Genomic DNA, 23,131 nt, shown 5'->3' with positions numbered 1-23,131 from the left:
ATCCCCAGTCATATCGCTTTGTACAGGCTTTCCCTTTATATAGGATCTTGTATTGGAATGGGGGTGGTCCTAATTTGTGTCGACTTGGCAGAAACAGTTTTTTGTATGTGAGCTATCGCATAGAGTGCAAAAACGCGAGTGTTAGCGCATACCTGATCTTTCCCAGCGTGTTGTGTAACTAGCCTCGAAACCGCACCTTAAAATAATCAATATTGACCGAGTTATGAGAACTTTCCAAGGTGGTCCTATCATTTTGGCGCACTGTAAAACCCCACCCCCAAACCTTTTCTGAAAAACTGAGTTTGATTCTGGTTTTTTCGCTAAATGTCCAAATGTTTCATATTATAGTATTAAAGTTTGTAAACCGATTACCATTATGAGCGATTGTTGTTCAATTTATTCTGTAAATAGACTTCTTACGCTGTCCGTACTACGGGGCACTACGGATTCCATTGTGTCTCACTCCCTTTAAAAGTACCCCCTTCTAATAATTCCGCATCGTCAAACTAGGAAGGATGGACATAAGTTGGGCGCACTTCCTGAATTAAGGTTCTGCCAGCGTCCTGTACTAACAGGATGGCTACATACCAATTATAGCGATCCATTGCCATTATGAAACCACCGGGGAAGACTAGCTGCTGTCCATTCGCAAGCCAGCCGAGAAGCCCACGTGACACGAACGCAGCCCAACGTGCGAATATCCTTCATTGGACGTTAGCATAGCAGACATTTTCTACGCCATGCCGAGGGCTAGTTCAGATGAAGGCAGTCTAGACCGGCGAGCGCGAGATATCAACACCGTTCTAACCGAAGCGACGCAGAAGCAGACACGTCAAGACCCTCGCGATGCGTGGCAGCCGATCTACGAGATGCTTCTGGGAATAAAACCTGGGAGCAAGAGTGACGCAGGTATCGTAATGGATGCCATTTGCAAGTTTTGTGCCCGGTTCGGACGAGAGGAAGCCAAGCCTGCAAGTGCTCCCAGAATGCGGCTCAGATTGCGGGTATTTTGGCTTCACCGAAGAAGCGACGTAAGAAGACGAAGATGCCTGGTGTTTTCACCTCTTTTAGGATTGATAACCTCAAGTCGCACTTGAAGACGCAACATCCTAAGCGCTGGAAGGAGTACAACGCGCTCCCTAAAGATGAAAAAGTGCGCGCAAAGTACTTCATTAAGGAAATGCCCATTTCCTCGTATCTGACCCAACCTTCTTTTGAAGTGCGGGTGCCAGCGGGTGTGATGGCTTTGCTGAAGTGCTTGTATTTTGACGATGGACACACAAGTCTGGACCCGCAATTCATCGAGTGTGACAACGGAGATTGCATCGTTCAAGTTGCAGATCGCGACCAATTTGAAGTCATCGTGGAGTGTATCTCGAACTCTGTAAGCTACCGCAGCACCTCGGAGCTGTTTGTCGTGTTTGGCGTGCGATTGATGAATATGAAGCTCGGGAAGCCATCTGAGAAGGTGGTTCGCGATTCGGTTCGGCTATTGACGGTCATCAATCTCACCGCTTTTGCAGAGATTTTTAAGCACGTATGGGGCTTTTCGATCATCGTTGATGGAGCTACACACCAAGATCGAGGCTACCTCGACGTACGTCTCTCGTTTGGATTAGATGGCGCTCTACACAACTTCCACTTTCTCGCTATTCCCACCGGAACTCTATCGCACACCGGGAAAAACTACGCTGCGCTTGTCCTGACTTTTCTCAAAGCCCTCGGCGGCGATGCTGCGCTACAGAAGCTTATTGGGATATCTTCCGACGGCGCGGCCAACATGCTGGGTTGTAACAATGGGTTTTCCAAGAATGTGAAGGACGCCTGCAGAGCCGTCGGAGGGACAGGCATTGTCACTAACTGGTGCGGCAGCCATCAGCTAAACCTGATCATGAACCAATTGCTGATGGTTTTTGACAGCTATGTTGACTTTCGCTCGACCCTAGGCTCGAAGATTTCTTTCACGCATACGCACGAGTCTGTCAAACAACGAGTCGGGAGTTGTCCTCACTATGCTGAAACCCGCTGGGATTCCATCTATGAGTCCTGCAAGTTCTTGACACTCAACCGCAACGCCTTGGTTGCGCTGCAAAATGACAAGCATCGCTCGCTTTCGAGCAGGTTGTGGTGGATCGTTTTGGCTGTGGTCACGGATCTCGCGCGCTCAGCCAAGTTATGCTTTGAGCAACTGCAGTACAAACACGTCACGGTATCTGAGCAGTACGCGGCCCTCAAAAAGCTCGCGACAACGCTTCAGAACCGATTTGAGGAGAACGGCCCCGACGGAAAGCCATGCATAAGTGACGTGAAGACTGAGTTCGAGATATGTAAGGCGTCAGCGTTCTCAGGTGGACTCTACGAGATGCTTGATGTCCCGAGCCAGTTTGACTTGGTTCTTGTAGTTCGTGACGCTGTACAAGAATTTATTGACGGAGTTCTGGGCATTACGTTGTCCGTCGAGGACACAGTATACGCCATGACGACTCCTAAAGAGATTGCTCTCATCACTCATGGCGCGTTTGCCGAGTTATTTAGCAGGCATGAAGACCGACTTACCAGGCAGTACGGTCATTCGGTGACAGGGAAAATTTGGGCGCAGCATCGTAGCTTGAAGGATGAGTATCAAGTCGATCGAAGGTTCAGAAACAATGTCGAAATTTATCCTTGGATTTTTCAGGTGCTAGTACAGCACACCACCAATTGCCATCGGCAACTTGAACCCACTGCCTGCCACACTTCCCGTAAAGCGCCACACTTCCCTAAAGCGACAAGGCCGAGAGCAACAATGCGCTGCGGGTGACGGCGGACGGCCACGCGGACGCCCGCCAACGGAAGGAGCTGCCTCACAAGGACGGCATCCGAGTGTACAAGGAGCGGTCGGCGACGCACTCTGCGACCGGCCCCACGTTGCCCTGCATCCCGTCGCTGCTGCTGCTCGGCTCGGTCGTGGGCAAGCTGGAGGACGTCATGTTCGTGGCGGCGGCCGCCCACGTTGCCCTGCATCCCGTCGCTGCTGCTGCTCGGCTCGGTCGTGGGCAAGCTGGAGGACGTCATGTTCGTGGCGGCGGCCGCGACCGACGAGCAGCTGAAGCTCACGTCCAAGTGTCTGCAGGATAGCGTGCTCGAGAGCAAAGTGGTGCAGTCCGTCGTGGCTCCGAGCGAGGAGCAGCCGTTCCGACACGTCGGCGTCAAGTGGCGGCTGCACAACAACGCGCGCGACTTTGTGTGCGTGGAAGCCACAGGCTTCGCCACGAGCAGCAAGGGTGAGCAGGTCGGCTTCAGCATCTCGCACTCGGTGGCGTTCTCGCAGATCCCGAGCTTCGACAAGTTCGGCGTCGAGCGCGCCAACATGTCGCTGTGCTGCCTGTTCCGCAAGAAGACACCCGAGCTCGTCGAGTGCTACGCGCGCGGCTTCTACGACTTCCGCAGCGACAGCAACGAGCTCATGAACAGTCTGTCGGTCAACGCGGTGGCCACGCAATGGCTCAGCGTCTCCAGGATCATTGAATGCGCAGAGATGAAGAAGCTCGTGTGGCGTTTGCGCAAGAACTCGGGCCTCCCTCAACGGACCGATGACCATCGAGCCGGTAGAGGAGAGCGCGCAGCAAATCGGCGCTCGGACAAGGATTCACACGATCCTAAAAACGACATCCATCTCCAACTCGCTCTGCCCCTCCCGGCATCTCTGTTGCATGACTTGGCAGCGCACAGCACCCTCCCAGCTGCGACGAAACTCCGGATGAGACTGACCGCATGCACGTGCAATAGTTTGCAACAATGCCGTCGACTCTTGTCACCACGAAGCCCACCACCATCAAACCAGCAGTCTCGCGTGCGTCTGCCTCGATCCTGCACTTGCCTCACTTGCGTAGCCTCTTTCCGAGCCATCTTCGAGCACGGGAACCCGCTTCATCGCGCTGCTGCCACATACTGGTTCAAAGAAGGCGACACCACGACGAGCTCGGCCACGATGATGTATCTCGTCAACCAGGACGCCCCAGCACGCCCCGCCAGCAGCGATGACTTTGCCTGCATGTCTTCGACTCAAAACAGCGAGCAAATTGAGCCGATCTCTTCTCCCACAAAGTCGATCTGCTCAAAAAGCCTTGCGTCCACGTCCACTGCGTAGATCCCAGAACTACCACGAACGGAGCCGAAACCTGCCGGTTGCCGCTGCCTAGATACCTCGCCGAGCTCGCCCCGCCCTCCTGCACCTTGTCACACCGACCTCAGCCGCTCAACAGCTCCGGTTCGCGTCCACCTTGGAATCGTGGTCAGATCCCGGTTTTCAGCCGTCGCGCGAGAAAGAAGCGCGGTATCTTGGCTTAGCACGACGTGACGCTTCTTCCAGCGTCGTGTGGCTTGGGCGTTGCTTGTCCTGCTTCGCGTCCCCGGAGACGGCACTTGGTGGCAGAGGTCCGCCAATACCATAAAAAATTGTATTGCCAGCAGCATGACTCATAATAAAGATTTCAATATAGCGGCAAGCAATAGTAAATATCGCCGTAATTTATATTGTATTGTTAGTTATTTCTTCATGTTCTTCTAACTCTCGCTCTTCTACCACTACTTCCCGTAGGCACGCCTATCTCGATAAAATCTCTGCGATCCACAGGCCAAAACACGCCGAGCTCCTCCTCTTCAAAACGCGCAATGGCATCTTGTGGTAAATCTGACGCTGGCTGCCAAGTAGGACGGGGGTATCCAACCCAGATCACAAAGTAGTAGTCGTTGCCATCCAGATCAGTCTTTTTTGCATAAATAAACTCAAGGGTGTATACATTTCGCCCTTCAATGTCGGAGCTGTCACTCTCTGACGAAGTTAAGTCGCTCACAACAGCATTCGTAGGGGCACTTGGCGCACCGACGCTAGCTTGTTGGAGACCATTGTTGCTTGGAGAATGCAATGTTGAAATGAGACGCTAGGCCGCCCGAGAATGGCGGCTGGGCTTCTCTACGAGTCTGCTCCTGACCGGTAATTGTATCGACGCTAGTGTAGTGTGGAGGACCCCATTGTTGATGTCATCGGTGGTGCCATGTGATGCCATCAAACGTAGATTTGTGGTGGGCCGCAGAACCGCACTTTTTTCATATTTATTGTCAATAATTGGGTCAATATCATATTGTATTGGTAGCTGGGATGTCCAATAATAAAGATTTTTATTGCAAAACCCAATTATTTATTGAATTGAAATATTTTTTCCAACCTCTGCTTGGTGGAGTCACGACCTGAGCGTTCCTTGGTACATGTAGAAAGTGGTCGCTAGCGCCGAATCCCCTTCCTCCAGGCGCCGTAGCCGTCGTCTCCACCGCACGGCATCGCTCTGATTGCCGGGAAGATGTGGAATGCTTCCCTGATAGAGAGACTTTTGTGGCAACATTGCCCCCTTAACGCACTCCCAGGGGGAGCGGACCGGACATTAAAGTGGCAACGAGTCGCTAACCGGTATTTTGACAATCCTCTAACCGGTATCCTGGAAAGTTGACTTTTGACACGCTTCAAGTTCTGGTGAAGAGACCTTAGTAAGTCTTTTTGAAAATGGCTGTTGATACAGCCCATGTTTTCTAAACGGGTTAGGGTAGTCAACATACTGAAGGCTGTTGATACGGCCCATGTTTTCTAAACGGGATAGGGCGCTAAGAACCCTCTGAAGACCAACCCAGCGTTGAGCAGGGAATACCATGGCCAGCCACAGCACTGGGGTGAAGTTTGCAGGCTCTTCGTGCATCTCAAATGCCACTGGTGTCCATTTTGCTCAGACGCTCCCGATAGATTTGAGTCAATTTCACCCCCTCCAACCGAAAACATGGGCGCTATCTTTTCCGTTTAAAAATACCTAAGTCGCCAAAACAATTTTTACAAATATTAGTTAATAGTTAAGGCAGATGAAAGCTTACTGGCTTTTGGTGTGTATGTTTTTTTCTGTCATATACGTAATTAGTTGATTTAACATATCAGCTGATATTGATAGGCGTTTTATACTATAGATAGGCATTTTAGATGTTTCTTAAAATACTGCTCAAAATTTCTACTCTCCGTTTTATCATACCCCATTCCGTGAAAGTGAGCTGATTAGTGTGTTGTCCTCAAACATAGCCCATTCCAGAAATTCTGTTTCAAAACAAATATTTTATCGAAGAAGTTTTGGTAGTGATTGTGTATCGTGCTGCACGATATATACTTAAGCGAAACGTCTGGGGGCGTATTAGCAAAACATCTCCTAATATGAGGGGTGTTGGCCACAGTAATGAAGTATTACAATATCTTACATGTCTTACAATATTAGGGGACCTGGGCCATGAGGCCCGGAGATTCGCAGTTCTCTTTGAGAAATACTTCAAGTAACTAGGAACAACGACAAGAAGAAAAATGCATTGTGGTCGTAGAAGAAGGAGGAGAGCGCTCCCTCGACGGTTTTTTGCTAAATGATGGCACTATCGTATCTGGTAAATCTCGACAAATGGTATTCAACTGCCCGCTCATCATGGATGGAGGCAAGGCAGGCGTAGCGGCTGTTACTGAGCTTGGGCCGCAACCACATTTATCTACGCGCCATATTGCTGTGAATCCGAAAAAATGTTCTAGGGGCACCCTTGATCTGGAGTCCGAACTTTACCTCATCCAGTACGAGGAATCAGTAGAGTTAGGAGTCGTTAGTGGTGTAGTTTGGCATCAACAACGTAGTCAAGTGCTATACGGCTAGCACTTACAGCGAGTTGTACGACGTAGAACACGATCACAAATTTAAGCCACTGTTACCGTGAGATATTAAGAGGAACTCCCATGTACTTGAACCTGCCCCAACAATGTCGGGCCATCAAAAGAAGCGGTTTGCCAGTACTGGTAAAACACGAAGTCGTGCGGCAGCAAAAGAATGACGCTATGGGGTCTGCACACCGGCGAAGCGTGATCGGACAATTACGTCATTGCCATTAATTCTTAGATAGTGTCATCCTTTGGCGAATGTAAACAACATTTGTCTACACCGATGTCATTGGCTGAAATAGCGACTCCAGGCCATATGATAGGCTGTAATTCAGATGATGACCAGCCTGAAACAATCCTGCTCACTTATCAGTCGGAAAGACCACGATATTCATCCATACACAACTTCAACTTGATGGAGTGATGGCATCCCCAGACCGGCAGAAGCGCGGTCGTGTTCTTCGACATCAATCAGGAGTTTCAGTTAAGTGACATCAATGTTCCTCACTGCGAAACGAAACGAAACGACATCAATCAGGAGCAAAGCAGGAGGAAGTTAACATTATTATTGAGCTGTCTTCTTGTTGTTCAACGCCGAAATCCCTGCAATGGCTTCGTTTTCCGCGCGAGGGTAAGGAAAACCCGTGTAGTCATCTCAGTTTCGGCCTGTACCGTACTTCTCCAGGTGCCTGCCTCACTTGCGCGGCTTGAAAGCCACCATTCGCCACTGCGAAGTCCATAGATAATCAAATACAATGCAGAAAAGTCAAACAAGACGTTGATTTGGTTGACGTCACCCGCCAGCTTAGTGCAGGACCAGCCAGTCGTGGATTTAGTTGACGGAGAAGCGCGGGATGGCCACGTATCCCTGACGACGACGCCACGTCGCGACGAGCATGGCAGTGCCGACTGCCGCGAATACGCTCATCATGCCCGTCGACAGCAGTCCGCTCGTAGCGGTTCTCGTTGCAGCAATAACCGGGGACCCCTGCCTCACCGCAGCTCGCATGGCAATGGCAGCAACCGCATCGGTCTCGGTCAATTCGTCCAGACAGCCTGTAGACGCCAGCTTGCTGAACCACTTGGCGGACGGAAGCGCGATACGCTGCAAGTCCGTCGGCTTGGGCCTGTAACCTTCCACGGATCCAGTCTGTGCCGTAAAGTTGACGTAGTAGAGCCCGAAGCGAGGACCGTACGACCCCCACTCGTAGTTGTCCAGGAAGCTCCAGGCAGTGTAGCTGATGACGGGGATCTTCTCCTCCACCACGGCCTTGCAGACTTGCTCAATGTACGACTGGAAGAACCACAGCTGGTCCAAGTTCTCCACTTCATCGTTGCCGCACCAGCCGTTCTCCGTTAGCAAGATCTCCGCCGAGGGGTCCTTCGCATGCATCCACTTGATCGTGTCCAAGTACCCGGGAGGGTAGGCCGTGTACGACTTGCAGTAGTTGTTGCCTTGGCTGTCCTGCAGTCCTGGACGGGAGCCTGGTTCTATGTGCGTGTCGTCGACACCCTTGTCCTGTCCGAAGCCGACGTGGAGCGAAGAGCACGGCGTGTTGGACACCTCCGAGTCGCAGGAAGTAACGGAGCGAGCGAAATAGTGGTTTAACATCAGCACGTCGTACGAGACCTTGACTAGAGCGGTCTGCTCGGCCGTGAAGCGAGGCAAACGCTCACCGACTCGCTCGCGCATGACGGGCGGGTAGTCGCCGGAGGTGAGGGGCAGCAGCCACCAGCCAAACTCGAAGTTCATCGCGCGCTCCGCAGCTTCTGCATCTTCATTGTTGTTCTCCCGAAGAGGGTGGAACTGATTGGCATTGAGTACGATACCCATGCGCTTTCGGCTGGACAACACCACTCGATTGAGCTCCCTGAACCGTTGCACGGAGTACGCGTGTGACAGGAGCACACTGTGCGCCACCTCGTAAACCAGCGTGGGCGAGTCGTGGAATCCTGGCGGGTGCAGACCCGTGTTGTAGCCGTACACGACGAAGGAAGTGGCTCGTTGAAGGTGGTCCAGAAGTCGACCTTGTCACCGAATTCGTTGTACAGCTGCGTCGAGTACTCCACGAAGTGGTCGATGATCTCCGGGTTGAGCCATCCCTGAGGGGTGAGCTTGTTGTGCAGCTTCGTGGGCAGGTCCCAGTGGTAAATGGTAAAAATCGGCGAGATGCCGCTCTCAACCAACCTGTCAAGCAACGCTTGGTAGAAGACGAGACCGGGGGCGTGGGCGCATGCGTCGCGCTTCCGGGTCCCAGTTCATTATGCGCGACCACGAGACGGAGAAGCGGAAGGACTGGAGTCCCGTCTCCCCCATGAGCTTGATGTCGTCCGCATAGCGGTGGTAGAAGTCGTCGACGTTGGCGCACTCGAAGCCAGGCTGTTCACGACAAAAGTCGTCCCAAATGCTCGGAGTGCGGCCGTCCTCGTTCCACGCGCCCTCCACCTGGTACGACGCGGTGGCCGACCCGAAGAGGAAATCAGCAGGGAAGCAGCGAGGCTCGGCGGCCGCTGCAGGGGAAGAGAGCAGGGTGACGGTCGCCGCCGCCGCGAGTCCGAGACGGTGCAGCAGCCACATCACTTGAGCTGTGAGTTCGAGGCGGCAACTTCACGAATGAGGCAGGAGCGGATTCGCAAGATCTCGACGAAAGCGTTGGCGCTACTGTAGGGCTGTTTCGTGCAGTGCTCGAAAGTGCACGAAAGTACTTCGGCGCCATTGCTGCCACGAGCACTTACCGGTACTGTGTGCTTGTGGCACATAATATGTCAAACAACATACTAGCTTACCCGGGCGACAAGCGTCCCGGGGGAGGTCGCAGTTCGTAAGGCTAGAAATCTTCATCAAGATCGGGTGATATGTAAGAGCATTAAAAGCGTGTCGTGTGTGCAGTTTGTTAGGTCTTAGTACACTTTAAGCAAAGCATTTTATAGTTTTTATCATCCTCCGCAACGATCCTTTCTGGAATATGCCAAGGAATCCAACGCCGTACGGCTCCGTGCACCGCGGCTCGTGGACCAAGGGCGCGGCAGCAGCACCAAGGTCGTGGTCAAGTGCCTGCTAGTAGACGACGCCGAGGTGGACGTCTGAAGAGCTCAAGCTCTACGGCGCGTGCCACGTGAGCTCGCCCGCCTTCTTCATGTGCGACGACGCCACGCACGGCAGCTTCAGCGACTTCCTGGAGGAAGACGCGGGGCGCGCAGCGCTGGGGCTCGGCTACCTGCACGCGGAGAAGGTGGTGCACGGCGACCTCAAGTGCACCAACCTCCTCGTGGGCAACGACTACAAGGCCATGCGACTTTGGCTTCTCGTACGTGCGCAGCCAGTCGGTGGGGCTCAGCGCCAAGTCACAGACCTAGGCCATCCGCTGGAAGGCGCCCGAGTGTCTGGTGCCGCCCAATGAGGAGGCCAACCCGCAGTTCAACCCGCGCTTCGCCTCGGACGTCTACTCGCTCGGCATGTGCATCGTGGAGGCTTTCCAGGGCGAGGCGCCGTACGGACTCCTGGACGACGACGAGATCATGACGAGGCTGTTTGAACTCGAGCCGTACCCGCGTCCAGGCAACATGCAGGACGACGAGTGGGCGCTGGTGGAGCGCATGGTGCAGCCGGACTGGAGGAAGCGTCTCTCGCTGCAGGACGCGATTGACGGGCTCAAGGTGTTTGCAGACAGAGGGAGAGAGCTATCGGTAGCAAGCGTATTGTGAGGCGAGGATGCCCGTCAAAGTTCGCCTTCTGCGGCGATTGCGGCACAGCAATGGCGAGGCAGGGAAGTGCAGCCTAACATCAGAAGAACGCGTGTCCAAGTTGCGAAAACATGCCCTTGACAGACCGCTTTCGCCGGCACTGCGGCTATCGCCTGGACGCAGATCCAGCATTCGCGTGAGAATATGCTGCAAGAAGCAGCTTGCACGAGACACAGCGCATCAAGACCGAAGCTATTGATCGTGATTCATGTTGACACGGCTGACGTGGTGCGGATACCCCGAGGCGGTACCCATTCGCGTGCTGATTTTTCAGAAATAAGTTCGGAGATGGACCTGGGCACGTTTGGTGCTTGGATTTCGCTACAGTCTGGTACATGTAAGCAGGCCAACAAGGGGTTCATACGGAGACTCACGAGCAATCGCAAGGTCGTGGAGGGGATCCTGGAGTTCCTCTTGCGCATGGACGATCTCTTCAAGCTACTAAACTTGACCCACGTCGCGGAGATGTCCAAGTGGAAGCACGTGGGAGGAGGACAAGAAGCTCGCCATTCAGGAGAGACATCCTGGCCAACAACCAGGCGATGAAGGAGGAGATCCACAGAACGGGGAACAAGATCAAAGAGGGAATTGCTCAGCTTGTGGTGGTGCTGCGGTGCACTCATGGTGAAGCTGGACCCGAAGTGGGGCTGCTGGCCAAGACTTTCAACAAGTGATGTCTCTGTCCAAGGCAAAGGTGCCGGTGGTTCTCTCGTGGTTTATCCCAGCGACGATGTGGATTTTGATCTTCAAGAATGCTTCGACTTGGGCTCCTACGGCTCCGTCCACCACGGCACATGGGGGAAGGGGACGAACGTGGTGATCAAGTGCCTCTTAGCGGAGGACCAGGACGAGAAGGCGAGCGACTCGTTCTACACGGAGGTGGAGGTCTGATACAAGCTGAACAATCTACACGTCGTCCGTCTATTCGGAGCCTGCCACCTGAGCAAGCCAGCGTTCATCGTGTACTTCGCCAACTACTTTGGGAAGGACAAGAGCGAGTTGCGTTTTCCACGAGGCTGCGCTTGGGCTGTTCTACCTCCACTCGCAAAAGGTAGTGCACGGCGACCTCAAGTGCAGCAACATCGTGATTGGAGCCGACAGGAGAGCCAAGCTGTGCGACTTCGGCTTTTCGATCATCAGGGCTCAGTCGGTGGGGCTAAGTGCCAAACCCCAGACAGACGCTATTCGGTGGTAGGCGCCTGAGTGTTTATTACCAGTGGATGAAAGTCCGAACTCGGTGTTCAATCCACGGTTCGCACATGACGTGAACTCGTTCGGCATGTGCATCGTTGAGGCTTTCCTGGGACATCCGCCGTACGAATTGGAAGCCGAAACGGTGATGGAGAGGAAATTGAATAATGAGGTGTACCCCCGCGTGGTCGGCATGTCCGATAAGGAGTGGACTTTCGTGGAGCGGCTCCTCGATCCAGACTGGGAGACGCGCATGTCCCTAGCGGATGCGATCGACACGCTGATGATGTTTGCGGACTGAGATCGAGCACCGACAATGCCCGGAAGGCTTAAACGTGGATATGATCAATGTTGGCAACCAAGAAGCGTCTATCGTAGTTGAGACTGCTACCATGTGGGTATGTTCGTACTGTACAGCGTGTATGCCGGTTGAGTTCACCTTTTGCGGTAATTGCAGCGAGCCCACATCTTCACACGCAGCTGCGGTGGTAACGAAGCGGTCATATGGAAGCTGTAATGGGGATGTTTTGTCGACAGATCACTTCTGCCGTCATTGCGGACGTGATCTGAGCGACGTCGAAGGACGCACGGATTAAGACTTAGATTATTGATGATAATGAACTGCGTTATGCGCCGCGGACTGAGCTCTCAAAATTTCATCCCGGCATATCCACTTGTCAACTGAGTGCGGTTCATCCGTTTCTTCTCGCTGGAAACCCGTCCGTTGGCGTCCGTTATTCCGTTTGAGCTCGGCAGTTTCTGTCTTGTTGCCTTTTGCGCGTGGTGGGTGGCGGCTCGACTCGACTTCGACTGTTCTCCACTCTTCTGCAGTCGTCACCCGCGCCGCTCTTTTGATTCCTCTCCTCGACTCGCTCCGATGGGCAAGAAGCGGACTTCGGGGTCGACGCCCACCTTCAGCTCGTTCAGCGTCGTCTCCAACTGTGAGGTACCAGCGGTACCAGCGCCACCAAGCAGTGCTCCGCAGCGCGGAAAGACGGCACGCGGTCGCAGGCGAAGCTCGCCAGCACAGAAACCGCTGCGACTGTGGGAGGTCACTACCTCTCGTTGCCCCGCGCGGCAGTAGTTAGCAACTGACAGGTGCAGCACATTAGCAGCTTCAGCAGCAGCAACAGCACCTACCAGCATAGCAAAGCATAGGTCGGTTAGGAAACTCCTTCAACACGAGCAAGGGTCCCAAGGTGGCGGCGCCGAGCTGCTGCGCACTCGGCACTCACTTCCGCATTCTTCAGCAGGAGCACAACCAGCTCCGCCGCCTTGGTTGTTCCCGCCACGGCATTCTGCCAAGGCAACCTCAGTCTCCTACCTTCCGTTCGTCTTCTGCCCGCACCTTCGTGCTGAGATCAACTCTGCTACGCTTACAAGACTGCAGACAGCAAGTACACGACTTTCAGCACCTCTCACCAACCAACAGGATGAGTCTCCGTGGGCTTCGGACGAGCAGCAGCGGTTCCTGCTGGCGCTGGAGCAGTTCGGAGGCGGCCAATGCTCCAGCGTCACGCAGGCGTGGCAGTCCATCACAACGGCAGTCGGCACTCGGGACATCGCGCAGACGTGTACCACGCGCGTCTGTACAGCGGCTCCAGAAAGTCACCGCCCACATAGTATACAGCTAATATATTTGGCAACTGTTCACGAACTAGATCATATTTTCCTGCCGGAGAAACACGAGCGGAACCGCAAAAGGATAAACTACAAGTGAAGGTCAATGAATAGGAAAAACGTAACATTGCTGTATTTTTATCAGGAAAAATCTGGCAAAAATTACAAAACACGGTGATAAAAAATCACCGCCCACCTCGTTCCCATACAAAAATCAAGTCACAAATCAGTACTTCGTGTGAGCGCGATGACAGCGTCCAGGCGAGCCGGCATGGAAAGCACGCACTTGCGAATGACATCGTCGTCGATACTCGTCCATATCTCAAGGACCTCAATAGAGGTTGCTGGCTGGCGATTCAGCTCCCGCTTCATGATCGCCCACACGTTCTCAATTGGGTTGAGATCGGGGCTCTGGGCGGGGCCCGCCCCTCTCTCGCTTCGCTCGGGGAGCGCCGCTTCGCGGCCTGCCCCACCCCCTCGTGCCTTACTCGACTCGGCCAGGCGCGGTGTCTAGAAAAAAAAAATCGGGTTGCAGCGCTCGCGTCCGCTCGCTCGCACAGACACGCCCCCGCCTAATCGGCGGGTGTTGATGATCGGTGAATGCCTTGAGTGAGCCTCGCGCTCGCATCCGCTCGCCCTCGTCTGTATTGAGCAGTTCGTAGGCACTTGCAACATCATGGAAGTCAGGCGTGTATTATACTTGCTCTTAAGTATCCGGTAGTCTGGACCAAAATATTTTGGTCCAAGCAAAATATATAATTAGTGTGACTTTGTGATGAGTATTTTTTGGATCAGCCTATTTGATCCGAAACTATCGGTAAATTACGGCGATATATTCGGATCCCTGATCCAGTTCAATTCGGTATTAGACCCCATATGGATTCTACCAAGGCACTGTACCTGGTCATCGACTCTGGCGCCATCATCAAGGGCACCAACCTGGCGGTGCTGGCCGAGGTACGACGCGCTGCAATTGCACTACAGTGCTGGGCTTGAATTGCTGCTAAAAAGTCACGATTTATGTCATTGTGCAGAACTTCTGGACCGTGCCCGATAATGCAGAACGTAATGATGTAATAAATGTCTACCTGGTAAGCGTTGTCTACGAAAGTCTTTGCTCTGGGGCGCCGGACTGGCGAGGGCCCGCGCTGCAAGTTGTTGCAGCCTGCAACCGATGCTCCGTGCCGTGAATTCTGAGAATACTACCATGCCGTGGGCACGCCGCGCGCCGTCGTGGACGCCGGCTACACCAAGAAGCTCGTCGCGCAGTACGGCAGCGTCATCCCGCCGTCGGCCAAAGCCTTCGTCAAGATCCAGCGGGCCGTCGTGGCGCGCATCGTGTCCGGCGCCAACGAGGTCGAGTACGCGCCCATCCACGAGGACGGCGACCTGCTGGCGGGCAAGAGCCTGAGCTACGACTACCTGGTGGTGGCCACGGGCAGCACGTACACGGTGCCCATCAAGCAGTCGGCCAACAACTTCAAGCCCTCAACCACGGAGGCCAAGCTGGCCAAGATGCGCGAGCAGGTCAAGGCCGCCAGCAGCGCGCTCATCGTGGGCGGCGGCGCCGTGGGCGTCGAGGTGGCCGGCGAGATCAAGGCCAAGTACCCGAGCAAGACCGTGACCATCCTCGAGGGCAAGGACAAGCTGGTCGCGAGCTACGACGTGCGCGACAAGTTCGGCACCAAGATGTCCACGTACCTCAAGCGTAGGGCGTCAAGGTGGTGCTGGGCGAGCGCCTGACGGAGCGCCTCAACGTAAACTCCTTCGAGAAGCGCACGCTGCGCACGGACAAGGGCACGGAGATCGAATCTGACATCCAGCTGCTATGCGGCGGCTTTCGCCCCACGAGCGAGCTCATTCAGAAGCTTGACGCCAGTCTGGTCACGCCCGAGGGCTTCATCAAGGTCAACAGCAAGCTGCAGCTGGACAGCGCGCAGTACTCCAACATCTACGCGCTGGGCGACGCGAGCAACAGCCCCGCGCCCAAGCGCATGTTCTACGCCGGCCTGCAGGGCAAGCACCTGGGCCCCGAGCTGGCGCTGGTGGCGCGCAAGACACAAACCAACGTGAGCAAGCCGTTCCCCAAGGTGGAGGTGGTGGGCACGATGCTGCCGCTGGGCCCGAACGGCGGCGTCTCGCAGCTGCCCGTCATGGGCAGCGTGATCATGGTCATCACCAAGTCATCAAGTCCAAGGACTACTTCGCCGGCATGGCACGATCCCATCCGCGCTCAAGATCTGTCCATGTGCAGCCAAGTCAGCTGGCACCTATCATCCCACAGACTTCCCGCATTGGAAAAATCTTAAAACCTGTTGCAGAAATACTGAATGACCTGTTATCCCCAAATCTACTGAATTCCGGTTGCCATGGTCTGAATGCCTGTTGCGTTGGTTAGGAGAGATTGGGACAACAGGAATTCAGGGCTGAATAGCTGTTGGTACAGTAATTCAGATCAACACGTTGATGTCATTGTACATGTAGCTGCGAGCTATTGCGTGGTGCATTGGGAATGACGCAAGTCGACCGAAGAAATCTGGTTGCGACGAACATGGGTAAGGTAGACGCAGGGTCGGCTCGTCCGAGAAGACTAACCCTCAAACTCCTCGCCAGCCTTCAGCCGCTTCAACTGCCAGCTGCCATCAACGATCTGGTCCGCCATGTCCTTCATTCCGAGCAGGTTGATGCACTCGTTCAGCTTGTCGTTTTTCTTGCTGTTAAGGATGCTGCTGTCCTGGAGGAGGAACGTGATTGTCTAGTGCATTGTTGTCGCGTCTGAGTGGATATACATCTGCCCATTCGGATGGCCAGATCGGTCACTTCTATCTTTGAAGAGGATTCTGTCCTTCAGACCATTTGGGTGTGGAACGCCTCGCACGTTGCTGCTATGGTGGCGTAGGCCGAGTCGTCTTGACCAACATCTTAATGCAAACCCGGTCACTTTCAACAAATATCCCTGCTACACAGATAGTAGATGTCCATCTTCTTGTTGACGTGCATGTAGTAGTTGATACCGGCATACACGCGCAAGTCGAACTCGTCAGCACGATATTCGTTCACTACTAGCGTGTGAGGGCGCTACACAAATGACATCCCAGTAGGGCCAGACCCTGGCAAGTAACGCAGTAAACCGCGCCACCGTAATGGCGACGTCCAATAGGACCAGAGATCAGGGTCAAGAAGGCGATGCTGCATGCTGTTGGCGATATAGAAATCGTGTGATACTACCTCGTCAGGAAGAACCACGCCTCGATCATCAGATTCATCAGCACCAGTAGGATCGAGCACCAGATGCACATACCACTGCAGTGAATCCGCACACCTAGTAGACCATGCTTCCGAACACGAGACTCTCAGCTAGTCCGTTAACGTTGATGCGGCACCCTCAGTGCTCACTGGACGTGCGGGGAAAAAGATGTCGACGAACTCGCTCACTCGCCGCGGGAAGTGCGCCATGCTGCGCGGCAGCTTGCCCTCGTACTTGTACTGCTCGTCGGTGCTCAGGTCTACCAAATATGTCAGCGACTTCCCGGTCGGCCGGATACACAAAGCCCATAGTCTCGGAGTAGCCGAGCGGCTTGATCCGCGCAGTCCGTGGTGGATCACCTCGACCTTGAATCAAGGTGACCTCCTCGTTAAGCAGCTCAATGATGACCACTGCTTGCGCAGCCCCCCCCCCTGCGTGTTGGTGATGTCGTAGGTATGGCAGCGCAAATCCCGTGTTGATCTGGTCCATTTGCAGCATGTACTTCATGCCCGGCTCCACCTCTCCGGTGGTCATGAACGTGCGCTTGCCGGCCGATACCGCGCAGCATCATGCTGCTGCCAGCATGTCATGGTGCCCTTACACGAGCGGCACGCAATATCCGGATAGCTCGCAGCTACATGTACAACGACATCAACGTGTTGATCTGAATTACTGTACCAACAGCTATTCAGCCCTGAATTCCTGTTGTCCCAATCTCACCTAACCAACGCAACAGGCATTCAGACCATGGCAACCGGAATTCAGTAGATTTGGGGATAACAGGTCATTCAGTATTTTTGCAACAGGTTTCAAGAATTTCCGTCTCGCGATGAAAAGCATGGTCTACTGGATGTGCGGCTCGCTGCGTTGGTGTGTGCATCGGTTACTTGAAGCTGCTGAGGGATCTGTGCTGATAACGATGCCACGCGGGTTCGACCTTCGCCATCGCCCTCTTGATTCTGATCGCCGGCTCCGATATCTGGTACTTTGTACTATTGAAACCCCACCTACATGGCATTCTCGCGCGAACCAGTATCACGCGGACGACATCGATTGAGCGTGTACAACGACCTCGACTAATGCCCACAGCTCAACAAGAATATCGGCACCTACTATCTGGAAAACAGGGCCCGGTAAAAATAATATAATATAAATTATTTTTGTATTTATTGTACGGAATAACTTATTATTGGATCTCCATGTACTGCAGTAACTATTAATTGCTCGACATGCTGACCCATCACAGCTTACTATACTAGCTGAGCACCTCGTTCACTGCGCTCCCTCGCTGCTAATTTGGGGCGACACTAAATATTGTTTTCCAATGATGCATACAGGCATTGGGGGAAAATGTTTTTCATTTTGGTTATGGTTCAAAGTCATGAGGTTCCTTGCTTGAGGAGCAAGGTGCCGAGTGGCAACCCCATAAAATTGAGCCATTACCAGTATGAACTACATGTCCACCAATGCCTGGGAGTGCAACCGGCGTTTGCTTAGAGTCGGCTTCTTGGGTCTTGAGGATTCCAGAGGCCCCGCGGATGAACATGCTCTTCTCTAGCAGTCTTGATCCTTACGAACCGTCGAGTCACGAACGTGTCCGCCAATTCATCAACCAGGTAAGCGAGACGCCCCAAAATTATTATCGCGTTCTGGTGGATGAAGCGCCCCAGATGCCACCCCGCAACTTCCCTTATATCAACGCCAACCATCACTTTCCACAAAGCAAGCTGGGCTCGTGGCCCGCCCACCAGGACTTCGTCAAGATCTTTCCCCGGCCGAGCTCGTGGCCCGCCCACCGAGTCAAACCCGCCGCCACCGCAAATGGCAGCAGGAACCTTTCGTCATCACGCCTAGCTGAGCTCGTGGCCCACCCACCAGGACTTCATCAAGGTCTTTACTCGACCGAATTGGGACCCGACCGGCCTGCACGAATGACTTGATGCTGAGTTCATAGTCTAGTTGTACAAGTAGTCGATGGACTAGGTGTTCTTTGTCGTACAGCCCGCCGGTCGAGTCGAAGTTGTAGTAGACGAACGAGAGCGAGTTGGGGGTTGTCGAAAGCGGACGGAACTGCACGTACAGCCTGCTGCTTGAGTCGTAGTTTTACAAGTCGAGCGAGACCGAATTCGCAGGCGCCGAGGCAAACTCTGATAGTCGAAGTTGTAGTAGACGGGCGAGACTGCACGTGCGGTTCGCCACCGGATTCGTAGTCATGGTCGCGAACAGGATTGTGCCCACAACCCGCTGGTCAAATTGTAGTCGGAGGAGACGGAAGTCACCGAGTTTGTAGCCGTCTAACGCGGACGGAGTGGTACGCCGATGATATCGTGGTCGTAGTTGCAGTGGCAGTAGCCGAACGACCCGAAATACTTAAGCGCCAAAGGCTAGCAGAGCCGCGCGTGCAGCCTGATGCTCAGATTGTTGTTGTAGTGGACGAGAGTAAGATGGTAGCCGTTGAAAGCAGTCGGAGCGGTGTGTACAAGCGGCGTGTACAATACGCGGCTGATGTCCGAGTCGTAGAAGTCGATCGAAACCGAGTTGTAGTTGTTGAAAGTGGAGCAGATCGTACCGCCCGCCGCCGACGGCGTAGTTCGTCGTAATAGACGACCGTACCCACAAGCGCATCTCGCCGTCGAATTTATAGTCGTAGTCGTCGACGGAACGGAAGTGCACGTAAAGCCCGGTCTCGCTGATCAAGCCGTAGTTGTGGAAGTCGAGCGAGCTTGAGTTTAAGGCCGTTGACGGTGCCCGTGCTTGTCGCCGTTGATGTCGTAGTCGTCAGATTAGAAGTCGTAGTCGTCGAAGCTGCACGTAGAGTACAATCCGGTGCTGATAGTGTAGGCGTTGAAGGAAAGTCACAGCTCGCATTCGTAGTCGTAGTGGCTGCCTTTGCCGATGAGCTTGTGAGTGTACTGCTAGATGGATTGTGGCTGGATGTGGCGATCGTAGTTTTAATAGCCACCTCAGCCAGTTTGCACCAAAATGCATAAGTCGTTCTTCGTCCTGAGTAATATGGTCTTCTGCTTGTCGTTGTCGTAATTTGCATGGTTGCAGGGGCGTCAGGAAACTCCAGCTCGTCGTGGAACTTGGATACTAGGATCAAATGCTGAGGGCAGCCAAATTGCCCTCCTCCGTCGTCCGGGCCGGGTTCCGATGCCATCTTTCTCCATCTGCGAGTGACCTTGTGCAGCCCGGGCTTCTGTTCGCTGTCACCGCGAACCAAATATGCCAAGGGGTCGCCTGCATACGCTAACCGCCCTCCGCGTCTATTCCTGTAGCACGAGTGTTGGTAGGCCTCCTGGATTTGTGGCCACTTGAAATACCTTCTGCATCAGGAAAACCCGTTTATCGCCCATCGCCAGCTCTGCTTGCTCCCTTCGATAAACATGCAGCTCTACACAAAATTTCGCGATGCCCCCCCAGAGCCGATCGAAACCTTTTCATACAAGAAAGCTTAACAGCCTGATACACTGAGAAACCATTTAATTTGTCGTCAAACGTCATTTAGTTGACCTGTAGTGCTAGAAGTAAGCGAGTGTATCGAGATTGTGTATCAACAATTCATACGCATGCTTCATGCGCAGACCTCTACCAATACGGGAATTTCCGAATTTTCCCTATATCCTGGCGATCACTGACAGAATGTGGGAGATATTTTGAGGGTTTTACATCGTTTGAAGTGCTTTCTTGGAGCTATCCGCCAGTGTTGATAGTCTGTTCGATTTGCTTTATCTGTTCTTTGACGTAGCTGCTTTGTATAGCAAGCTGCATCAATTGCTTGCTCAGTTTTGCGGTCCTCCGCTGTCTAATCTTCTGCTGATCGATTTTGATAACCTGACATTTTCCTTCAGTGCACTACTACACCGTTGCCGAGCCCTGGAAGTCTCGGTTAATCTCCGCACAAAAGTACGCTGAAAATAGTTGTACTTTTGAAAACGAATAATGGTAGGCAATTGGGTAGCAACAGGACAACAAGAATAATGTTTATTTCTCAGCGCTTTAGCAACACTCGCATTAGCAATCCTTTCGTGGCCAGCTGGTATCCCCGAGTGGACGTGTATTGCGCCTTTTAGTCTTTGTGCCGCTTTTTGTGTAAGATTGAGGTCTTAGGGAAACCTAACGAGATACCCCTTCGAAAACTATTTAATGAGACACCCTTCACGGCCAGCACTAACCAGATGCCCCTCATTTAAAAGTTGCTGGCTTCAGAGGAATGACATACAAAGTAACACGGAAAGTGGTGAGAACGTAGGCAGTATACTTTATCTCTGCTGGAGATTATCCCTCTCCTTCACTTCCATATAAGATCTCGACAGAGCATATTTTTACCATCAGGTTTGAGTCAGGGTTGACATCAGTATGACGGTCATATTGATGTCAACCCTGACCTTACCGTGGCTTCCTTTTCGAGTTTGCAGCTCTCTCTCTCTCTCTCTCTCGGACATTATGATTCCTCAACATGTATTGATATTATTCATCTCGAGTCGACCACACCACTAACAACGCAGTATAGGTGGGTTAGCCCTATAAGGATAACCTTATTTCCAGTTGCAACGAGATCCAAGGAAACCAATCTTAGCAGTTACTTCCTCCGGGCGGAAACAATTGCAACTATAGTGAAAGACTGTACAATAAGGGTCAAAAACCATGCATATTTACACGAGAAAGAGCAAAACTCACACAACAAGGTCCTAGCCTAAGACTCCTAGGCAAAGTCCTCTAGCTTCGACAATTTCAAAGTGTCCGACGCGTGTAAGCCCTCGAAAGAAAGTGCAGAGTCTAGAAGATTCAACATGGTGTTCCTCTCTGTTTGACAGCACCTACTTCGGCTAGAAGTTTGGGCTATAAGTTCCAAGATGCCGACCGTGGATATGCTGATGCCTCAAGCAGGTCTTATGCACCAGCTAGCAAGTCTTAAACTGTCAATTCGATCTTTCATTTTGTCATGAGTCATAACTTTTATTGTACCCTCCTCTTTTAGACACATGAGAAGATGACTTCACCTTGCGATCGATTTTCTTCTGTATGCATGATTAATCAGAGAGATTAACTGAAACTCTTATGCAATTTTCGTGGCATACATTGTTGACAGGCTGGTATTGTGTGAATTCCCACACGTATTGAAATGCGTCTAGGTGTATTATATTGAACATTCTACTAAGACTTCGCCAAAAACTACTTCAATTTTTTTAACGATATGTGATCCAAAATGGGAGGTATAGCCTGAGTTTTCCGTTCAACGATTTTGTATCCAACGCAACTCTATCTAGCGGAGAGCCAAATAGAGCTGCACCTGATGGTATGTCTTCTCCGGAGAAAAGGCTAGAAGCTAGTGCAAAACGAATGATGACCGTGTATGAACTGGAAGAAGCCTAGTTCAAATTAATCGAGCTATGAATGGCTCGTGTGGGTCCGTTAAAAAGCTAGCTGCACACGCTCAGGCATCTTATCAACGAAGCCTTTGAATGATATTATGCTTGCTTTGTGTGAGACTATATTGCCCCGTAACGATCCTCCGCGCCGATTTACTACTGGTGGTGTATCAATACAATTATGCACTACTTGTCAAACAACTTCGAAGCACATCGTTACCGATGTTAATGCAGAACATCCTAATGCTACATCAATACGTTACGGTCAGCTAAATACTTGATAAATGGCAATAACACACTTGGACGAATCGAAGCCGACACGGGTTGATATTCAGGCGACCCGAACGAAATATGTGTGCGACTGCGCCATGTTGTATCACACATTGAATGCTTCTAAGCTACGTCGTCGCTGTACGCCCCGGATTCCTGCGAGAGAGGAAGCCCGAGCGGACAGCACCAAAGCGAAGGACAAACCCCGGTGTATCCTACTCCTACTCGCGCTAGACCTCAGTTTTGACTTATCAAACTTGAAACAAATTGCTGGCTTCATCCGTTTACCCAGCAAGTTCAGCTGAGCAGTTAGCCTGGCAGCGCTAAAATCTTCAAATGCACGGGGTTTTCTTCTTTTGTCGCCCCCGGTAAGTTTCCGAGCATAAAACGGCAAAAAATTCTGCCTAGCCATCAGCGCAATTTCAGTGGCTGGAAGGAAGAAAATTACGTTGATTAGCTAGTCGTCGATGATCGTTCTGCTAACTACAAAATAACTAAAAATTGAGATTATGCGGGCGAGGCTTGGTAGTCGAGTGTTGGTTAGGAAGGAAATCCGAAAGTGAATTAGATTGAGTTTAGCAAAACTACCTTATAGAGTCTGTCCAATCATATCTTACCAACGAGTACACGAAATCCAAGCTTCTAACTCAACCATGTTCTGTCAGGGGTGCACAGGGAAAATGTCGATTGTTGCAGATCCCGTGAAAACGGCAACTTCAACTTGATCTCCTCTTCGGCCAATCACAATCACCAAACCCGGCAAACTGACCAATCACATTACAGCATTCCGTTGCAATTGTACACCCTTGCCAACAACTCCACAGTCGCGTGTGCCTTGATACGGAGTCACACAACTAGACTGCGAAGTGTCCAATCGCAATACTAAAGTTAAAACTAAATCCGTGAAATCTTGATCCGACGAGCAGGAGGAGCCCAAAGCGTTGAAGTACCAACTCAACTAACTCTGCGTTGATGTTTAAT

The 23,131-nt window shown here is 52.5% G+C and overlaps 5 protein-coding genes across 5 annotated transcripts; 3 read left to right on the top strand and 2 right to left on the bottom strand.

Moving 5' to 3' along the window:
• Positions 1-740: 740 nt before the first annotated feature.
• Positions 741-4,129, top strand: PHYSODRAFT_348630 (hypothetical protein; the record flags this gene model as incomplete). The annotated part of the gene is made up of 7 exons (XM_009540992.1): positions 741-914; positions 986-1,597; positions 1,745-1,813; positions 1,880-2,562; positions 2,766-3,006; positions 3,041-3,587; positions 3,873-4,129. 7 exons carry the CDS (start codon positions 741-743, stop codon positions 4,127-4,129), a joined length of 2,583 nt encoding a protein of 860 aa, XP_009539287.1.
• Positions 4,130-7,538: 3,409 nt separating this feature from the next.
• Positions 7,539-9,284, bottom strand: PHYSODRAFT_342507 (hypothetical protein; the record flags this gene model as incomplete). The annotated part of the gene is made up of 3 exons (XM_009540991.1): positions 7,539-8,707; positions 8,743-8,894; positions 8,926-9,284. The coding sequence occupies 3 exons, from the start codon at positions 9,282-9,284 to the stop codon at positions 7,539-7,541; spliced, it is 1,680 nt and encodes a 559-aa protein (XP_009539286.1).
• Positions 9,285-9,672: 388 nt separating this feature from the next.
• PHYSODRAFT_342506 (hypothetical protein) lies at positions 9,673-11,942 on the top strand (the record flags this gene model as incomplete). The annotated part of the gene is made up of 9 exons (XM_009540990.1): positions 9,673-9,746; positions 9,783-10,014; positions 10,079-10,363; positions 10,535-10,678; positions 10,796-10,933; positions 10,990-11,120; positions 11,176-11,329; positions 11,466-11,600; positions 11,646-11,942. The coding sequence occupies 9 exons, from the start codon at positions 9,673-9,675 to the stop codon at positions 11,940-11,942; spliced, it is 1,590 nt and encodes a 529-aa protein (XP_009539285.1).
• Positions 11,943-12,518: 576 nt separating this feature from the next.
• PHYSODRAFT_342505 (hypothetical protein) lies at positions 12,519-15,695 on the top strand (the record flags this gene model as incomplete). The annotated part of the gene is made up of 7 exons (XM_009540989.1): positions 12,519-12,587; positions 13,074-13,226; positions 14,153-14,218; positions 14,296-14,326; positions 14,460-14,926; positions 14,974-15,519; positions 15,660-15,695. 7 exons carry the CDS (start codon positions 12,519-12,521, stop codon positions 15,693-15,695), a joined length of 1,368 nt encoding a protein of 455 aa, XP_009539284.1.
• A 156-nt stretch (positions 15,696-15,851) lies between these two features.
• On the bottom strand, positions 15,852-19,668 carry PHYSODRAFT_342504 (hypothetical protein; the record flags this gene model as incomplete). Its single annotated transcript, XM_009540988.1, has 10 exons — positions 15,852-16,016; positions 16,115-16,182; positions 16,225-16,339; positions 16,490-16,564; positions 16,658-16,873; positions 18,384-18,578; positions 18,630-18,752; positions 18,824-18,892; positions 19,122-19,230; positions 19,577-19,668. The coding sequence occupies 10 exons, from the start codon at positions 19,666-19,668 to the stop codon at positions 15,852-15,854; spliced, it is 1,227 nt and encodes a 408-aa protein (XP_009539283.1).
• Positions 19,669-23,131: the final 3,463 nt, after the last annotated feature.

This window comes from Phytophthora sojae (genome assembly GCF_000149755.1).
Source record: "Phytophthora sojae unplaced genomic scaffold PHYSOscaffold_17, whole genome shotgun sequence".
Lineage (NCBI taxonomy): Eukaryota > Oomycota > Peronosporomycetes > Peronosporales > Peronosporaceae > Phytophthora > Phytophthora sojae.
The sequence above is the reverse complement of the archived record's forward strand: the minus strand, read 5'-3'. Positions and strand labels throughout refer to the sequence as shown.